The sequence below is a fragment of the Aotus nancymaae genome, unplaced genomic scaffold, assembly GCF_030222135.1.
Source record: "Aotus nancymaae isolate 86718 unplaced genomic scaffold, 86718_ANA_hifiasm-v0.15.2.pri h1tg000099l, whole genome shotgun sequence".
NCBI lineage: Eukaryota > Metazoa > Chordata > Mammalia > Primates > Aotidae > Aotus > Aotus nancymaae.
In genome coordinates this window covers 9184962-9204189 of record NW_026988514.1, presented here as the reverse complement: position 1 = coordinate 9204189, position 19228 = coordinate 9184962, and the positions used below count along the sequence as shown (strand labels likewise).

The window sequence follows — 19228 nt, the reverse complement described above, 5'->3', positions numbered from 1 at the left end:
GAATGGGAGTATTGCTTTCTTGCCCAGGCTAGAATGCAGTTTAGTAATGGGTATTGAAAATCTCTTTTATACCAATAATTATACTTAATGATGTAGACAGGAAGGAATAAGGGAAGAAAATAACAAACAAGCAGCCAACCAATATTTCATTTAAACCTATGAAATGCTATGCAATTATTGAGGAGTGATTTACTTCCAATTATGTAGTCACTTTTGGAATAGGTGTGATATGGTACTGATAAGAATGTGTGTTTTGTGTATTGAAGTGGAGAGTTCTATAAATGTTTATTAAGTTTACTTGTTCCAGGTCTGAGTTCAAGTCCTGGATGTCCTTGTTAATTTTCTGTCTCGTTGATCTGTAGAATCGTTAGCTCTTCGTGTTACATTGATCCTTTTGCCATTATGTAATGTCCTTCTTTGCCTCTTTTGATCTTTGTTGCTTTAAAGTCTATTTTATCAGAGGTGAGAATTGCATCTCCTACTTTTTATTTATTTGTTTATTTTTGCTCTCTGTTTGGTTGGTAAATCTTCCTCCATCCCTTTGTTTTGAGTCTTTGTGTATCGTTGCATGTGAGATGGGTCTGGATGCAGCATACCGATGGGTTTTGGCTTTTTATCCAATTTGAATATATATGAGTTTAATACTGCCATTTGAAGCTAGCTGGCTGTTTTGCCCATTAGTTAGTGTAAATTTTTCATTGTGTTGATGCTCTTTGCTTTCTGATATATTTTTGGAAAGGCTGATATTGGTTGTTCCTTTATACGTATAGTGTTTCTTTCAGAAGCTCTTGTAAAGCAGGCCTGGTGGTGGTGAAGTCTCTAAGTACTTGCTTGTTCGCAAAAGATTTAATTTTTCCTTCACTTGTAAAGCTTAGTTTGGCTGGATATGAAATTCTGCATTGAAAGTTCTTTTCTTTAAGGATGTTAAATATTGGTCCCCACTCTTTTCTGGCTTGTAGGGTTTCTGCTGAGAGATCTGCTGTAAGTCTGATAGGTTTCCCTTTATGGGTAACCTGACCTTTCTCTCTGGCTGCCCTTAGTATTTTCTCCTTCATTTCAACCCTAATAAATCTGGCAATTATGCGCCTTGGGGTTGGTCTTCTTGAAGAATATCTTTGTGGTGTTCTCTGTATTTCCTGGACTTGAATATTACCCTGCCTTGCTAGGTTGGGAAAGTTTTCCTGAATGATATCCTGAAGAGTATTTTCCAACTTGGATTCATTCTCTTCGTCACATTCAGGTACACCTATCAAATGTAAATTAGGTCTTTTCACATAGTCCCATATTTCCTGGAGACTTTGCTCATTCCTTTTTATCCTTTTTTCTCCAATCTTGTCTTCTCATTTCATTTCACTAAGCTGATCCTCGACATCTGATATCCTTTCTTCTGCTTGATCAATTCGACTGTTTAAACTTGTGCATACTTCGTGACGTTCTCGTGTTGTGTTTTTCAGCTCCATCAATTCACTTATATTCCTCTCTAAATTGTCCATTCTCGATAGCATTTTGTCAAGCCTTTTTTCAAGGTTCTTAGTTTCTTTGCATTGGGTTTGAACAAGTTCTTTTAATTCACAAAAGTTTCTTATCACCCACCTTTTGAAACCTGCTTCTGATAATGGAACACACTCGTTCTCCATTAAGCCTTGTTCCGTTGCTGATGAGGAACTGCGATCCCCTGTAGAGGGAGAGGCATTCTGATTTTGAGTATTCTCTGCCTTTTTAGGCTGGTTTCTTCCCTTCATTATATATTTATCCCTCTGTCATCTTTGTAATTACCAACTTTCTAACTAGGTCTCTGAGCGGACGTCCAACTTGTTGATTCCCAGTGCTGAAATCTGAGCAATCCACTGTGCTGGCCAAAACAGCGGTGTGAAGATTGATGGTGCTTTTCTGCCCGGGAATCTCTAGACTCTGCACCAAGAACTGCCACGCTGAGGTGCCAGCAAAACTGCCGCACCAGCCACAAGAGTCGCCCTGGTGACCTGTGGGGCTCCTCTGCTGGGAATCTCCTGGTCTGTGAGCAACAAAAATTCGTCTGAAAGTGTGGCATCCTCTCATTCTCTGTGCTTTCATTGGGAGCTACGATCCTGAGCTGCTAGTGATCAGCCATCTTGGATCTCTCTCCGGAGAAAGCCACATTTCAAAGCACCTGCTGCCCGGTGCCTAGTGTGGTAGATCTCCTGTGGACACTCACACCCTGGGAGGTGGCGAAACCCGGCTCAGAGAGGCTAGGGACAGTGTCCAGGGTCATAGAGGACGAGGATTGCAGCCAGCAGACTGCTCTGCCTGGGCTTCCTCTCCCGTGTGGGATTCTGGGGGAGGGGAGTGAGGGATGGCTTTGCCAGGGGGATGCTGGCAGAGGATGCCCAGCAGCAGGTTCATCAAGAGGAGAGGCAGCCTCTGCCAGTTTTGCCTGCAGTGGCAGAGCCAGTGCTCTGTGAAGAGCATGGGCTGGGACCTCGAGGAACCCACACGAAGGCTGGGTTCCAGAGAGCTGACAAACCTACTAGAACTAGTTCTTGGCAAGGCTCCCCTCCGAGTGTGCCAGGAGGGCTGAGGGAGTTCACCCAGGAGGGGGCACGCCCTGTCAGCCTCCCCTGGAGAGACTCTGGTTAGGGGGAGGGGTGGTGGGGCCCTTGATGTGGAGGCCAGGCCTAGAAGCCCCAGGACCTGGTGCCTTCCGCAGGAGGGCTGCAGGGAAGGAAGCCTCTTGGGAGGCCGAGCTGGAATGAGGCCTTCCCACAGCTCCTGACAGCTCCTTTCCATGGGTTCCCAGTGGCCAGCTGGGAATGTGGGGCCAGTCTGCGGCCTGGTGGTGCCTGGGGGCTGGGCCTCAGGGAAGTCTCACCTTCAAAGCACCCCCTAAAGACAGGTGTGATCATCCCATTTTATAGATTTCATAGATGCAGAGACTGAGCCCCAGGAGAGGGAGGCAACTCCGCTCCTCAGTGGGTTAGCCAGGATATGCAGCAGACCAATACTGGTGCAGATCCAGAATCTTTGTCTCTGTGACCTTTGGCCTTGAACATCATCTACTTGCCTGTGTCCCTACCCAAGCCCCACCATGCCCGGGCAGGGTGCTGCCAACCATGCCCCCTCACCCCTGCCCTCCAACCCCCATGATCCTCTGTCATGTGCCCTGCAACTCCGCCTGCCTGCCTGCCTCCTGCTCATCTTTAAGACGTTGATTTCAGACATCACCTCCTCCTGAACCTGTTCTCTCTAGAAGTGCCCAGGACCTTGTGGATGTCCCTTTCCTGGCTCTTCCAGCCCTGTTTTGGGAAAGTGGTCAGGAAGGCGCCATGGGGCAGCAGAGGGTTAGTGGTTGTGTTGGGGCTGGGAGCTACCTGGATGTGCTGGCACTGTGTGAACAGCAGGCTGGCCCAGGCTCTGCACCCCTAGGGGCTGGAGGAGGGAGTGGGGCAGGGCCTTGCCTGCCTGCCAAGTTTAGGCTTTATCCTGAGAATGGTGTTAAAGGCAGCAGGGGAGGCCCCAGGGGGATTTATATGTTTATGGCCCTCGGGGCAGCTCTCTAATTCCTAAAGCAGGGCCAGGCACAAAGTACAGGGGTGATGGAAAGGTGGATAAACAGACCAACAGCAGGGGTCCTAGGGGCAGGAGATGGGACAGCAGGCAGGGCTGGAGTCAAGAGATGGCTAGGTGGAATTACCCATGCTCCACAGGCCTCCAGAGAGAATTTTGGAATTTTTCCCTGGAGTATCTTCCTTGACTGTGGCCTTCAGTCAGCTGTGAGCTGAGGGTGGAGCTGAAAGCTGTGAGTCGGGATGGGAGGCGGCCCTGGAGAGTGTGGTCCCCTCCTTCACTGGTTCTCTTTGGCCTCTGCTGCAAGCCCAGCATGTGACCCTGGGCAGGCCAGTAACCCGGCACGTGGGAGTGTCCTCATGCTGTCTGGAGTAGCGGCAGTCAGGGCTGTGACAGTGGAGGGAAAGGTGAAGGGAGGGTCTGGGGCACTCACATAGGAGGACTTCTGAGTTTTCTTCCGAGGGCTAGTAAGAAATTTGCCCAGACTAAAGAGGAAAGTGGCACTAGGGAGAAGGCCCCGCCCACTCCAGCCCCACGAAGGCAGACGGATTCATGCCACTCAAGCAGTGGGCAGAGCTGGAGAAAAGGTGACGTGTGTGTGTGTGCGGATGGAGGCAGGAGGCAGGCAGCAGGCACCAGGTGCACTGCCAGGCCAGCCCCTCCCCTCACGGGACTGTCTGCCTGTGGGCATTTCCTCCCAGGTGCCCTCTGCCTGCCCATTTGAGGTCCCAGCAGAGGCCTCTGGTCCCGAAAGGTGTGACTTCCCATTGCTACCTTTCCTACTTATCCTGGCCCCAGTGTCCTTGGGGCAAGTCTGTGCCCTAGAGGTCAAAGCAGAAGAGCTGAACGAATACCTGGCAAGACCACATGAGTGGAGCATGGGCTAGGTTGGAAGTGATAGGGGATGGTGGGGACTGCGGAGAACTGGCCGTGTGTGCGCTATCACAGATGCCACTGCGCTCTGCAACTGTTGCTTTTATGGAACTCAGACCTGGTGTCACCACGTCCGGATTTTTTAAGAGAAGCTGGGAATCCAGATTTATGTATAAAATCTCTTGATTGTAAATAACTAATTTAAAAATGGTTCAAACATCATACGAGCTAAACAGGCACATCTGTGGACCTATGTGGCCCATTGTTGGGCATCAGTTGTTGAGCCCTGACTGAGGTGAGGGAGAGCAGGGGCTCAGTGTCCCTGGACCAGCCCAGGCCACACTTGGGCTGGTGGAAAGGCCCGGACACTGTCAGTGGTGAGCCCCAGAGCCTCCTCAGACTGGCTTCTCAGAGGTGCCCCAGGCAGCTAGCAGGCCAAGCTTGCAGCAGGGTCACCCCCTGTGCTCAAGGCTCATGAATGGCCCCTTGGGCCCCACTTATGGTCAGGGGCGACTGGTCTCGCCCACCAGATCCCAGGCGGCAGCAGCTTTCCCTTCGTGTTAGTATTGTGACCTCTGCCTGTTGTCCCTCCACAGGACCCACGTTCTCAGGAACGGCTGGTGCTGAGTTGGGGGATGCCTCACATAGGTATCTCCGGACCAACATGGGTGCCAAGCAGTCACGTGACCAAGTGCATTCTCTGTACCTGGAGCCAGACTGCCTGGGTTGGAACCTTGTCCCTGTCGTGTATGCTGAGTGAACTTGTGTACATTCTTAAGCCCCCATGCCTCTCAGTTCAAACACCCCACAAGCTGAACAGGCAAAAGTCAAGATAATGATGACGATGGTTACAGTGGTAGTGACAGTCCCTGAGTTATCAAGATGGGAAGGATTAAATGTGCTGATGGGTGTAAAATGCTCAGAACAGCACCTGGCAACACAGCACCGTGTGTAGCTACATTGGCACTCTCCTCACTCTCACACGCCCCCGACCTGTGCATGCTCGTGCACACACAAGCCCACATGCATACATATGCACATACATTTGCAAGCCCACACCCAGCGCATGTGCACACATGTGCACATACACACCCACACTACATGCACACATGCGCACACACACTTCTCGCTAAAGCATTGCTGGCATCCAGCAGGTGCAGCCCACATGGGCATGTTTTCTCAAAGGAAGAGTCTTTACCTTTCAGGTTTTATACACTTAGTTTTTGGGTCAAGCAGGGTGAGGAGGAGCATTTACTGTGTCCTGCTCTGTGCCAGGCACTGTATCAGGGACTGATGTATCTTATTCCAAAGTAGCCCCTGTGTTGGGGAGCTAAGTAGGACAAATAGAGCCCCACTTTTAGCTGGCTCAGTGCCCACGTCCCTGGGAAGTCCCATGCCTGGACATGGAGCTTTGGCATTTTGCCCCTGGAACAGCCCACAAGCCACCCTGTTGGGAAGGTCTCTGCACAGGGGGTGTGAATAATGTCAGGCACTCCAAAGAGTCAAGAACTCAGCTTGAAAGCTTAGAGGCTGGCAGAAGTCTGTTTCTCCTGTTACTGTACCGTGGTATAGACAGCTTTATGGCTCTCAACTCCTTCCTTTCTTTGCCTGGGCTGCCAGGAACCTCTTAGGCTAGTGATAAATTTAGCTTTCATAGATTTTCTCTGAAGTTCTCTGCCTCCTTCCCCTCTCCCTCTATTCCTCATCTGGTGTCTTGTCATTTATCGTTTTAGATCATTCTCTCTCTGATTTCTTTTCTTTCTTTTTGCTAATGTTATTTAAGAGTAGCATGCAGAAAAGTATACAAGTCATAAGTATACAGTTCAGTGAACTTTCTCAAGTGGGACATAACTGGGTAAACCGTGCCAGGGGAGACACAGCGTTACCACAACCCCAGAAGCCTTTGAGCCCCTTCCAGTCACTGACCCACCAAGGTAACCGTGTCCTGGCCTAATAGCACAGTTGAGTCTGACCTATCTTTAACTTTACATAAATGGAGTCATGCAGTGTGCACTCTGGGGTTTGGCTTCTTTTGTTTCTGATGATGTTTTTTGTTTTCTAATTTTTTTAAATTTTCATAAAATACACCTAACATAAAACATCCTAACTTCATCATTTTTAAAGCTCACAGTTCAGCAGCATTATGTTCACTCAAATTATTGTGCAGCCACCAGCACTCTCCATCTCCAGAACACTTTCCATCTTGCAAAGCTGAGACTCTGCCCATTCAATTCTAACTTCCATCTCCCCTGCCCCCAGCCCCTTTAGCCGCCATTCTACTTTCTGTCTCTGTGAATTTGACTACTCCAGGCTCCACATGTAAGAGAAATCACACAGTATTTGTTCTTTTGTGAATGATTTACACATGATGTTCTCCAGGTCCACCCATGTTGTAGCATGTGTCTGAATTTCCCTCCTTTTTAAGGCCGAATCAGTTTCCACTGTATGCAAATACCATGTCTTGCTTCTCCATGTATTCACTGACAGACACATGGCTTGCTTCTGTGTTTCAGCTACTGTGAATAATGCCGCTGTGAACCTGAGTGTGCAAGTATCTCTTTGAGACCTTACTTTTAATTATTTTAGGTATATACCCAGGGGAGGGATTACTGGTGATTCTAGTTTTAATTTTTTGAGGAACTGCCATACTGTTTTCCACAGCAACTGCCATCTCATCATCCTTCCAGCAGTGCACAAGGAAGGGTTTCTCCACCTCCTCACCAACACTTGTGACTATCTGTTCTTTTGACAGTAGCCATCCTAGTGAGGTGGGATCAGATAGTGGTTTGGATTTGTGTTTTCCTGATGATGATTGATGCTGAGTGATGACTGTGGTTTTCGTATTACTGTGTCTCTCTTGTCCAGTGAGCTGTGCCTCATTTATTCTCATTGCTGCACAGTGTTCCATGGTAAGAACAGAATACAGGAGATATACTGGTTCTGCTGTTGATGGACATTGGATGGCTTCTCATTTGGAATGGTGCAAAACCAATCAATGACATGCATAATGCAGCTCCCTGAGGGCCATTTGCTCCTGGCTTGCGCAAGCTCCAGGGGCCAGGTCACGCCGCCAGCCCACTGCTCCCTCCTGCTGTCTGTCCACAGGCAGCCCAGGGCCCAGCCTTCTGGTGTGCGTCCTCCCAGTGTCTAATTTGTTTCCTGGGGAGGAGCCACTTTTAGCCCTAACAGTGCAACTGCCCTCCATCGTCCCAAGCACGAACCACTGAGCTGGGTGGTGGAGGGTGTGACTAGCTCCTCTCTGTGCTCAGGGATCTTTGGGCAGCGCCTGGAGGACACAGTCCACCACGAGCGGAAGTATGGCCCCCGCCTGGCACCCCTGCTGGTGGAGCAGTGTGTGGACTTCATCCGGGAGCGCGGGCTCACTGAGGAGGGGCTGTTCCGCATGCCGGGCCAGGCCAACCTGGTGAGGGACCTGCAGGATTCCTTCGACTGTGGGGAGAAGCCACTGTTTGACAGGTGAGCTCATGATCAGGGGTGATGTAGAGCCACTTGTTCATTCCTCCTGCAGGGGCTCCTGCCCAGGACACCAGCTCTAGTGGCAGGGGTGGGCTGGTGACTGGATGGTGGGCCAGCCCTCCCAGTGGCACAGTGTAAGGCACACCCTCACTCTGCCAGCCAGGGGTCCCCTCTCAGGATCTGTCTCTTGGCCATGCTTCCTCCGTTGACCTACCGCCAGGCTCTGTTGGTGGCAAGATGGTGTAGCAGCTCGGCTTCCTTCCTCCTGGGTTCCAGGGACAGGGGAGCAAGTCTTCTGCACCTGCCCTGGGACCATGTCCATCCTACCCATCGTGGGGGCTTACCCAGGCCCTGGATCACCCTGGGTGGAGCCAACTATCCCCCAGCTCAGGACTGTTTGGGGACTCTGTTTCCCCTGACAGTGCGCCCACCCATCATGGGGCAGTTTTTCATAGAGTTCTTCCTGCATCAAGAAAACCTACCCTCCACGGGCTTCCACCGTGTCTTCTTGGATCTGCCCCAGGACCCACAGGCAGCCGTGGCCTCCCAGGGCTTCTCCTCTGGGGACAGAACACTCAGCCCCTCATCTTCTTCCCAGGCCCATCACTGCGACCAGGGGAGGTGTCAGCTCCTCTCCTTAGATGGAGAGGACTGACCACTGTTCCCCAGAGATTCTCTGCCCAGGGAGGTACGGGGGATCCTTCATCCAGAGCTTTATGAAGCTCCATCCCAATGCTGAGTTCAGTGAGCTTGTGGTCCATTCTGAACCTCTGCCAGCCAGGCCTCTTCCATCCTGTCTTATGTGGCCTAGTATTAGGGTTGGAGATTGCTTCAAATAATGTCACCTGGGTAGAGCCTGGGAACCGGGACTTTTGGAAGCTCTCCAGGATCAGATGCTCTGCTGCCCTAGTGCCTGATGCTACCTGAGGGGCTTCTGCAGACCTCGACACTCCCCTACTCAAACTCTGCTGGGGCTCCCTGGAGTGGCGTAGGCCATCCGAGCCTCACCCACCCTGCCGGGTTTCCATCTGGGCACACCTGCTCTCCCAAGGTGTGATTCCTGGCGTGCTCAGCCTCCTTTCCCCACTTGGCCTGTCTGCTGAATTCCCCTGGAAAGGTAGCTGGTGCCTGCAGGGTGTGTTCCACGCAGACCTGACTCTCAGCCTCCCAGCAGCCTGGGGCAGCCTTCCCTGTGTCTTGGAGGTCCTCTCTGTCTGCCTTCTCCCTCTCTGTCTGCTTCTATGCTGTTTCTGGAATTGTCTCTGGAGGGCCATCTCCATGGTGGACATGTTAGCCTTGTTCCTCCACCCCCATCTCTGCGTGACCCCATACTGCCATGGTGGCCCTGGGCTTTGGGTCCCTCTCCCTTTAGAAACTCCTCCTTGGGTATCTGAGGCCATCCTTCCCGCTTTCTGCCATTACCATGGCAGCTCCTCTGGCTCTGCATCTGTACCCACGGAGGGCCTCTCCCCACCATGTCCCCCAGCTGGAGGACCCCCTCCCTGCCCCCACCTCTCTGGCGGAGGGCCCCCTTCCCACCCACCCCCAACAGAGGAGCCCCTCCTCACCCACTTCCAACAGAGGCTCTTGGGAGGGAGCTCCCTCCCCCAGGCCATAGCCTGCCTGCTTACTGGGGTGTTGGCTTCTATCCTGCACCTTCTCCACAAAGCCCCCTCCTCACTTTCCTGCTCATCTCTATAAGAAGGTACCCTTTAGCCCCAGGTCCTGGGCTTGTCTCCCATTAAAGCTTTACCAGGCCTGGAAGCCTCAGTGCCTGGAGCTGCCCCATACCTGTCCCTTCCCTGCCCCATACCTGTCCCTTCCTGCACACTGGGCTGTCCATCTCGCAGGCAGCCACCCTGCTGCTGAGTGCTGAGGATGGCCTCCTCTGTGCCGGAGCCTGGGGCTGCATGGACTCCTGGCTGCCAGGCTCTTCTAACACCCTCAGCTGCTATCCTTTCTGGATGGATGCTGGTGTTAAATGTGGGCAGGAGGGGGTCCCTGAGAAGGGAGAGGTGATGAGGAACCTGCAGATGGAGGGTTGCCTCAGTGCAGGCTGCCCTGACCACCAGGACCAGTTTGCCCCCAGGGCACGCACCTCATCTGTTGACCAACTGCTGCCCTCTCTGCCTCACAACCCCCACCTCTGCCTGCAGTAGTGTCAATGCGTGCTGGGAGGGCCACAGGCTGTGCGGGGGCACCCACAGGGCCACAGGCTGTGCAGAGTTCTCCTTGGGTGCTTGTTAGAGGAGGGAAGGGGACAGCAGTTTACGGAAAAGTCTCAAGAAAAGGCCTGGAAACAGCTGTTAAAAGTACTTCAATGGGGACGGAGGAAGAGGGGAGGGAGGGAGGGGCATGGAAAGGAAGTAAGAGTTTGGTGATGATCGGATGGGAGGCTGGACAGGGCTGAACAGCAAGACCTTGCGGGGCAGGGATGCAGCTCGGGAGGTCTGCAGAGGAGGGGCAGCTCTCTCCACTTGCCCAGGGCAGAAGCTCTCCCATCCCTCCAGTTGCAGAAAAGGGGAAGACGTGGGCTGGCTCCCAGCCACACTTCCCTGCCTCCTGACCCTCCCCCAATCTCTCTTGCTCTACTCAGGCTGCCATTGAAGGCATGGGGCCCCAGTGGAGAAGGGGCTGCTGGGCTCAAGCCTGGGTACCCAGGGCAGTTGGCCAGAAATGTGGCCCGGGAGAAGGCCACCGAGGGTGTGGCAGCAGCAAGCCTGGCTGGAGAGGGAAGCAGGGGTGGAGTGGGGGCTGCCCGGACCCAGCCAGACCAAGAGCCACTGAGCCTCAGGCAACGAGGGGCCCCAGGTGTATTTGGGATGCATATGGACACATGGAACACCAGAATTCCAAATATGAGGGCCAGAAGGCACTTATCTGAGTGAGCCCAGCTTGGGATTCAGCCAGGGCCAGGTGATAGCATAAAGGCACAGCCACAGTCTCCTGGCCCTGGGCTCATCTTTCCTGCTGGAAATACAGTCCAGGGCTTAAGTCCAGGGCCCTAGGCAAGTAGATGAACTACCTGGGGCCTGTATACAGCTTGGAATGCAAGCTCTGAGGAGATACCAAGGCTCTTGTATAGGACCTCGACTGCAGACCCCACATGGGACCCAGGAAAGGACTGTGCCAGGCCTAGTGCCACCACCACCCACAGCTGGTCTACTTCAGCCTTGGCACCTCCGAGCCAGAGCAGGAGACTGAGGCCTGGAGTGGACTCTTGGGGCACTGGAGAGGGGGTAATGAGCTTAGAAGGCTAGGTGTCCCCATTGTGGACAGGAAGAGAGGAAAGGGCCTGACCTCTGACCTGCTCCTGCTGTTGGTCCCTGGATAACTGCTCCCTGACAAGAAGCCAGCAGCCCTGCTTGGTGGGAGCTTTGATGCAGCTCCACCCACTCCAGCCAAGGTCAAGTACAGCAGGGTGGGCAAGCTTGGGCTGGGGCTGGCAGCACCTACAGAGGGCCTGCGAGACAGCTATTCCTACTGGAGAGCTGGCGGCTCCCAGGCTCCCACATCGTCCTGCAGGAGACCTTGGGATGGCCACCAGGCCTGTAGAAGGGGCCCCCAGCCTGTGTCCCAAGGCCCTCCCCTGTGCAACCTGACCTACATCACACTTGATTCCTCTGGTCCAGGGCAGCTGCTAGGGTGGAGCAGCTGTGCTTTGCAGGGCCCTGTGGCTTTGCAGCCCCTGGAGTCCCATGCAGTCTATGCAGGACAGGAGCAGGTCCTGGACGGACTGACACAGACATGAAACTCAGGGGTTCTGAATGGGTGTCTGGGCATGGTGGGTTGTCCCTGAGCTGGAACTCCTGGCCATGGATCCTTAGTTGCCCCTCCCCCAGCTCTATCTACTGCTCCCAGAAGGAGCATGGGCCTTTCCTTCACCAGGGCAGCTGACCGCAGATGCAGCCTCAGTGTGCCTAAGCATGCACCTGAGACCGAGGCTGCCCCTTGGCAACGAGGGGGTGCCAGTCACTCCTGAGATTTCCTGGCATCTCAGGCCTCACACACCTGTCCTCTTCTTCCCCCCAACTCCCCAGCACAACAGATGTGCACACGGTGGCCTCCCTGCTGAAGCTCTACCTGCGGGAGCTCCCAGAGCCCGTGGTCCCCTTCACCAGGTACGAGGACTTCCTCAGCTGCGCCCAGCTGCTCACCAAGGACGAGGGGGAGGTCAGTGGCTCCTAGGGATAGGTCCTGGGAGATGGGCTGGCTGGGTGGCAGCCTGTAGAGTCAGGACACAGACTCTAATTTTCATGAATTTTCATGGTCCATGGATCCTGTGGAGGCCTGCTTTGTGTGGGGGGTGTGGTGGGGGCCTGGAGCATCCTGCTTGGGTTGGGGAGGGGCCAGGGCATCCTGCTGTCTGTCTGGAGCCATACCTGTATGCTGCCCAGGTCCCGGGGTGCCCAGCTCTGGCCGCTCACACTCCCCACACTCAGGCCACTCAGGCCTGTCATGGGCTCAGAAACAGGGAGATCTTTTATTTATGTCTCGTTTCCTTCCCAAAAGAATTTGAACTAGCTCCCAAGACAGATGGGCCAGCCCTCCTGTCCCCGCCCCTGCAGGTGCTAGTCTGCAGCCCCAGGTGGCTCAGGGCCAGCTAAGGACTGTTCACCTCCCCGAGGCCATGTGGGAGATGAGGGCTCATTATCTGGCAAATATTTGTGTCTTGATAAGTGAGCTGAGTGCTGGCCCTGACGTTCCTCCACAGCGGCCAGCATAGGTTCACCCCTCATACCAGCTCCTTGGAAGCAAGTTAGCTTCCCAGGAGGTCACAGCTGGGCCCTGGCCACTCCTTGAGGGGAGGGGGAGGTGGTGGAGCCCTCTGGTTCACTGGGGCTGGGTCACCGTAGCCCCCACCTCCCTTCTCCTTGCTTACACCTCCTCGAAGTCAGAGAAGGCCCAGGGCCTCATTCCTGGTGTTTGTTTGAAATTCTGTTCTTCATTCCTAAGGGCACTCTGGAGTTGGCTAAACAAGTGAGCAACCTTCCTCAGGCCAATTACAACCTGCTCAGATACATCTGCAAGTAAGTGGCGTGGCAGGAGGGAACCAGGCTTTCCTGCACTGGCTCTGCGATCATCCCCCAACCCCACCGTGAGACACACAACTCTTCCTTGTTGGGGGGGCCCTCCCCCACCCCCCACAGAGCCTCACCTAGTGTGGATGCAGCAGGGAGTGGAAAAGCGCAGACCCTGAGCAGGTGGTTTTAAACAGTCCTGGGTAGATAATTCCAGAAGGGACATACCCTCTGTCCCTCCTGGGTGCCTCTCACCATCCTGTTCCCCCAGCCATCTGCCTCTTGACCCCAACCCTTCATGTATCCCTATCCTGGACTCTGAGAAGGGGCATGTAGGGCTGGTGCTGACTAGGGTCTGGGACTTCCCAGAATCTGCACCCACTGCAGTGTGGAGAGTCATGTGTCCTCCTTCCACACAAATAGCGGTGGGCCCTTGTCCCAGTGACCTTTGCTTCTGATGGCCCTCTCGGGCCCCGGGGGAAACCTGCCCTCATCGAGCCTGGCAGAGAGGCAGGCTGCACCCAGTGGGCAAAAGCCTGCAGGCAGCAAGGCTCAGCAGGGGTGGGGAGGGGCGTCCCGGCTGCTCCCAGGAGACTGGGCGTCAGAACTTGCTTCTTTGATGACTGCTGCTTCCTTACTTTGCAGGTTTCTGGATGAAGTTCAAGCGTACTCAAATGTCAACAAGATGAGTGTCCAGAACCTGGCGACCGTCTTTGGACCTAACATTCTGCGGCCACAGGTTGAGGACCCAATAACCATCATGGAAGGTAAGGGTGAGGTGTACCTGGTGTCCCTGGGTGCTGCTGGGTCTGGGCTCATCTTGGTCTGGGGCAAGTCCTTGGAACCAGGTCAGCCCAGGGCCAGGCCAGCAGGAGGGGTGGCTCAGACAGCACATCTCCATCTCTGGGGACTTGGCAGGAGCCTCTGCAGACCTCACCCCGCCACCCCCATAAGGTCCAGCTGTAAGACAAAAAGGAATTTTGCAGCAGCAGGTCACTGGGTATAATTAGAATGGCCAGGGGTTTCTGTGGATAGAAGAGGCTGGAGGGATGGGACAGGCCAGCATTCTTGCACTTGAACACATACAGACATGTTTGCTTTCCTTTTATAATCACGCAATTGTCATAGGTTCCTAGATGTCGGCTTTGCAAACCCTGGAGAATTTCTCTATGATAAATAACAATAAGTGATTAAAAATAGCAGCAACAGCAGCTGCTTTCAGTAAGCTTCTACTAAGTGCTTTGTTGGTATCTCCTCATTTCACGCTTTACAACCAGCCTGGGATGTGGTAATCGGCCCCAACTTTACAGATGAGGAAACTGAGGCCAGGAGAGGTGAGGACACTCACCAGAGGCCAGTCAGCTAGACTTAGCAAAGGGCACAGATGTAGGCTGCCATGGAAAAGAGAGCACACCTCATAGGGCCCTTGGAACACTGTCCCCTGTGGAGGATGCAGAGAGACGTGCTCTTCAGACAGGAAGCTCACAGCTGAGGCTGTTCTGGCCCCTATCCCATGTCCAAGGACATGATGGGGTGCTTTTACTAAGTCCTGTCTTTGGCCTGCCCTGACTGGGTCTCCCACCCTTGGACCCCACCAGGCCAGGAAAACACAAGCTCTCCCCTGCCTGGTGGTAATAGATGCTCAAGGGGGAGGCCTGCCCTGCCTGCTTCATGGAATTCCTGCATCACCTAAGTTCTTGGCCTCAGAATTCTTTCCTCGACTTCTTCCAGGATTCCTAGTCAACTTCAATGGGAGAGTCCACCCTGGCACTCAGCCATTCCTCCCACCCAGGGGACCTCCTAGCATCTGGTCTTTGTGGTGAGGGTGTTGGGAGGGAATGAGGCAGCTGGGTAGATACTATGGTCCTTCCTGCACTGCCCACCTCCACTGCAGGCCCCCACCCCACCACCACAAGAACTGAGTCCCCAGGACTGGGGGCTGCATCGCAGGGGCCTTGGCCTAGAGATGGGGGATTGTGTGTGTGAGAGATTCTATGTGTGTGGGATTCTAGGGGGTGGGCAGGGTGCACTTTGGGGAGGCTAGGGAGGGTGTGTTGTGTATGTGTGTGTGGGATTTTGGGGAGTAGGCATTGTATGTGTGATTGTGTGTTGGGGGCATTTGGGGAGGCTGGGTGGGTGCATTGTTTGCGCAATTGTATGTGTGTGTGTGACTTTGGGGGTGGGTGGGGTGCACTGTATGTGTGATTGTTGGGGGAGGGATTTTTGGGGGTGGGTGGGTACACTGTGTGTGCAATGGTATGTGTGCCCCACACAGGAAAGGCTCTATTCCCTGTCCCAGAGCCCTGTGCTCCCAGAGTGTGGACATTCAGGCATGGCGGTTGTCAGCAGCATGGGGTCCCGGGGGCGGGAGTGGTAACACGGGGCAGCCGAGAGAGCTCTGGCATCTCAACTCCCCGTTTCCAGTTCCAACCTGCCACCTGCTCATCCTGAAGCCCTGGGCCCTGCCCCCTCACCCCACCCCAGCTGGAGGGCGTGGGCGCGGGCACAGTGTTTCCTCCCTGCTTGCAGCACTGTGCCTGAGGAAGGTGGTTCTGTAGCCCCATCCTGCTGTCCTGCCTGGAGTTGGAGGGTGCGTGGTCCTTTCCTCTGGGCGGATGAAGGCTCCTTTGAGGGGCAGCCTGGCTCTGGGAACAGGACGAGCTCCCACAAAGCTGCAGCTTCCCCATGACTGGCAGAGCGACCCTGGGCCGGGCCGCTGGCAGCAAGGCCTCTCTCCGCTTCTCTTCCCGCAGGCACTTCCCTCATCCAGCACCTGATGACCGTCCTCATCCGCAAACACAGCCAGCTCTTCACGGCGCCCACCCCGGAAGGGCCCACCTCCCCGCGCGGAGGCCAGCAGTGCGCAGTGGGGTGGGGCTCCGAGGAGGTCACCAGGGACAGCCAGGGAGAGCCCGGTGGCCCCGGCCTGCCCACGCACAGGACCTCTTCCCTGGATGGGGCGGCCGTGGTGGTGCTCTCCAGAACCGCCCCCACGGGGCCGGGGAGCCAGTGCAGCCCTGGGAAGAAGGTACAGACCCTGCCCAGTTGGAAGTCCTCATTCCAGCAGCCAGGGTCCCGGTCCGGAAGCCCGAAGCGGGGCGGTTCGTCCCTGGAGGTGCCCATCATCTCCTCTGGCGGGAACTGGCTCATGAACGGGCTGTCTTCCCTGCGCGGCCACCGCCGAGCCTCGTCGGGAGACCGGCTCAAGGACTCGGGCTCTGTGCAGAGACTCTCCACCTACGACAATGTGCCCCCTGCGGGCCTGGTTCCTGGCACGCCCAGCGTGGCCAGCATCACGTGGTCGGGGGCCTCGTCCAGCGAGTCGTCGGCGGGGGGCTCGCTCAGCAGCTGCACGGCCTGCCGCGCCAGCGACTCCTCCCGCAGCTTCTTGCACACCGAATGGGCCCTGGAGCCCTCTCCACTCCCCAGCAGCAGCGAGGACCCCAAGTCCCTGGACCTGGGCCACAGCCTGGACGAGGCGGGGACGGGTGCCAGCAACAGCGAGCCGGGCAGCCCCACTCGGGAGCATGCGCGCCGCTCCGAGGCCCTGCAGGGGCTGATCGCAGAGCTCAGGGCCGAGCTGTGCCGCCAGCGGACTGAGTACGAGAGGAGTGTGAAAAGGTAACTTGCTGCCACGTGGAGCTTCTTCTGACCGGGTGGAGCCTGCCGGAGAGCTGTGTTCTTGGCACGTGGGCGTCAGCCCCTGACCTCCCAGCCGCTGGCCCTGGAAGCCAGCCTCAGAGAGGGGAATCCTAGCTCTGGGAAAGCCCTGGGGCTGGCAGGCTTGGCACGCAGTCAGCTTGGCACGCAGTCAGCGCTGTGGAGACCTGCTGATTTCATGCGAGTGGGAATGCCCGCCCAGCCAGGGGAACTTTGCTGCAGAGGTGGGAGCAGAGTCGGTGTGCAGTCCGCAGCCAGGGAGAGGTGGCCCCTGGAGGCAGGTCCCAGTTGTGTCCCAGTACAGGGGCCCATAGCCTGGATGCTGGGCCCTGGAAAGTGCCCAGGCCCCAGGCCAGCTAGGCGGGAAGTGAAGACCCCTTCCTGGATGGGATCAGAATCCAATTTCCCTGCTAAACCAAGCCCTTGTGCCTGCCCTGGTCACGGGATTCTTATGCTGCACCCTGAGGCTTGCAAGCTCATTCATAAAGGGGTGGAGTTCCTGCCTCCCATGATGACTGGGGTTCCCCTCTGCAGTGAGGAACCTCAGCTCTTGGAGGCCGGGTTCTCAGCACTGGGGGCTTCCCTCAGCATCTCAGATTTCTTGGCCCGTCGGGCTGCAGGTCCCTGTTAGCTGGCTGACCTGTACACCTGGGTCCCACACACTAGCAGGGGCTTCCTTTTTCCATCAGAGGCAGTGGATGGAGGTGGGAGGCAGTCCTGCTGCCCACTGAGCCTGTGATTTCTACTGGGAGCTGCAATGACAGCCCTTGCCCTTTTGCTCTGCTGACAGCTGTCCCCTGGGTGCTGGAGAGTGCCAGGCATGTACAGGCACTGTGTCTGCAACAGGAAGATATGGGAGAGGGACCTTGAGCGCAGAGGCCTCTGCCATGGGGGAGGTCACAGCAGGCAGTGCCTGAGTCAGGGCTGGAAGGACCCATAGGATGGAGCTGAGAAAGAAAATAGCATCAGTAAAACCCACGGGCCTCCAGAAATATAGTGGAAGATGCTGACTGCTTTGGATGAGCTCACAGGCCAAACTACAGGGCACGTGGGAACTCTTCCCATGCAGAAGGCTGGGCTGCACCAGCTGCACCTGTCGTGTGCAGAGTGCCTGGAGCTCTTCTGGCCTGCTCCAAGGTGTGGTTTCTCAAGGGAGATGCAGGACTGTTGGACTCTGGGTCAGACTGCCTGGGTTCTAGTCCCAGCTCCACCAGGGATTGGCTGAGTGTCCCCGGCAGGATCTCTGGGCCCCGGTGTGACCGCGCCTGTTTGTCCTGAGTGTTAAGTGACTCACAGTGGATGGGAGCACTCAGGAGCCTTTGCTGCTTGCATTAACTCCTGCCTGCTGGGCTGGAGGTAAGATGAGGTTCCCAGAGGCAGAGGGACAGCAGTGGTAGCCCTTGTGCAGTGACTGTCCTCGATAGCAAAGTGGTCTGGGCTGTTCTCTTGGTTAGAGGGAGGGTCTGGAGTGAGGAGGGTCTCTGAGCACAGAAAGGCAGGTAAGGGCATCAGCACCTGTCCCGTCCAGCAGAGGACTGGGAATGTGCATCCTGTTGTCTGCATGTATGGAGCCATCGGGAGGTGGAGTGAGGCTGGCCTTTGTCCTGACTCCCAGGACCCCAGTCGGATCCCTTCCCCAGGGCCCTTCTGGGGAGTCACCTTCCTTCATGCATTCCCAAAAGAGAGTCGGTTGTCTGTGAAGTACCAGATGCTGTGCAGGTGGCCACAGCTGTGGCCAAAACTGATCAAAATTTCTGCCTGCATTCTTATTTGGGTTGCAGGGAGACAAAGACCTGATAGGCATGCTACATTTCGAAAAATGCAAGGTGTGTTAAAAGGGAGATGAAGGAGGAGAACATAGAGTAATGTGGAGGGCAGTGGAGAGGAGCCTCAGGCTAGAGGGTTGGAGGAGGAGACCCCAGAGCTGCAGCCAGCACTGAACCCAAGACCCAGACAAGCGGGGAAGAGTCAGGGGCTGGGAACTGGAGGTGTGTGAGGTGGGCCAATGGCTGGGGTCTTTTGGCCTGGGCAATGCTTTGGTTTTTCCTGAGATGAGAATGAAGTGAGAAGCTGATGGTCTTGGCACTTTGGGCACTTTGACAGGTGCACCTGGGTGCCATGCCGAGCAGAGCTTGCCAGGGGACAAGGACAGAACAGACCAATTAGGAGGCGTGGGGGTCCAGGCCTGATCTGTGGGGTGCATGGCCCTGAGGGGCAACCGGTGGAGGTGGGGGAAGCGGCCAGGTGCTGAGCATATTTTGAAGGTAGAGCCAAAAGGCTTTGCTAACTGATCAGATATGGGGCCCAGAAAAATAATAGGCTTAGGGGAGGACATCATCATTCAGCTGAGCAGCTGGAGGAAGGCGTTCACCAAGAGAGTGCACCAGGGCTACGAGAGAGTGGTCTGGAGATGAGGGTCAGGAGCTCAGTTCTGACCCTTTGAGTTGGAGATGCTGAAGAAATGGTTCAGAGTCATCAGTGTGTAATTGGGGCCTGAAGGCTTGAGCCTGGCAGAGAAGGAAGAGGAGGGCTTTAGGCCTGAGACCAGAAGAAGCAGTGGGGAGGAAGGGGACTTCTCTCTGACAGCTGCCTGTGCTCCTGATGGGGAGGGCTCAGGCCATGCTTCCGGCTAAGTGATGAGGATGGAGGCCTCA

The 19228-nt window shown here is 55.3% G+C and overlaps 1 protein-coding gene across 3 annotated transcripts in view; it reads left to right on the top strand.

Moving 5' to 3' along the window:
* The window catches only part of LOC135271981 (rho GTPase-activating protein 22-like), a 49627-nt gene that overhangs the window by 18583 nt on the left and 11816 nt on the right, over nucleotides 1–19228 (top strand). For all 3 annotated transcript variants that reach the window (XM_064370116.1, XM_064370117.1, XM_064370118.1), the window contains exons 3-7: nucleotides 7686–7893; nucleotides 11934–12066; nucleotides 12850–12923; nucleotides 13560–13681; nucleotides 15668–16535. In XM_064370116.1, coding sequence (XP_064226186.1) covers nucleotides 7686–7893; nucleotides 11934–12066; nucleotides 12850–12923; nucleotides 13560–13681; nucleotides 15668–16535 — 1405 coding nt within the window. The remainder of the gene's footprint in view (nucleotides 1–7685; nucleotides 7894–11933; nucleotides 12067–12849; nucleotides 12924–13559; nucleotides 13682–15667; nucleotides 16536–19228) is intronic.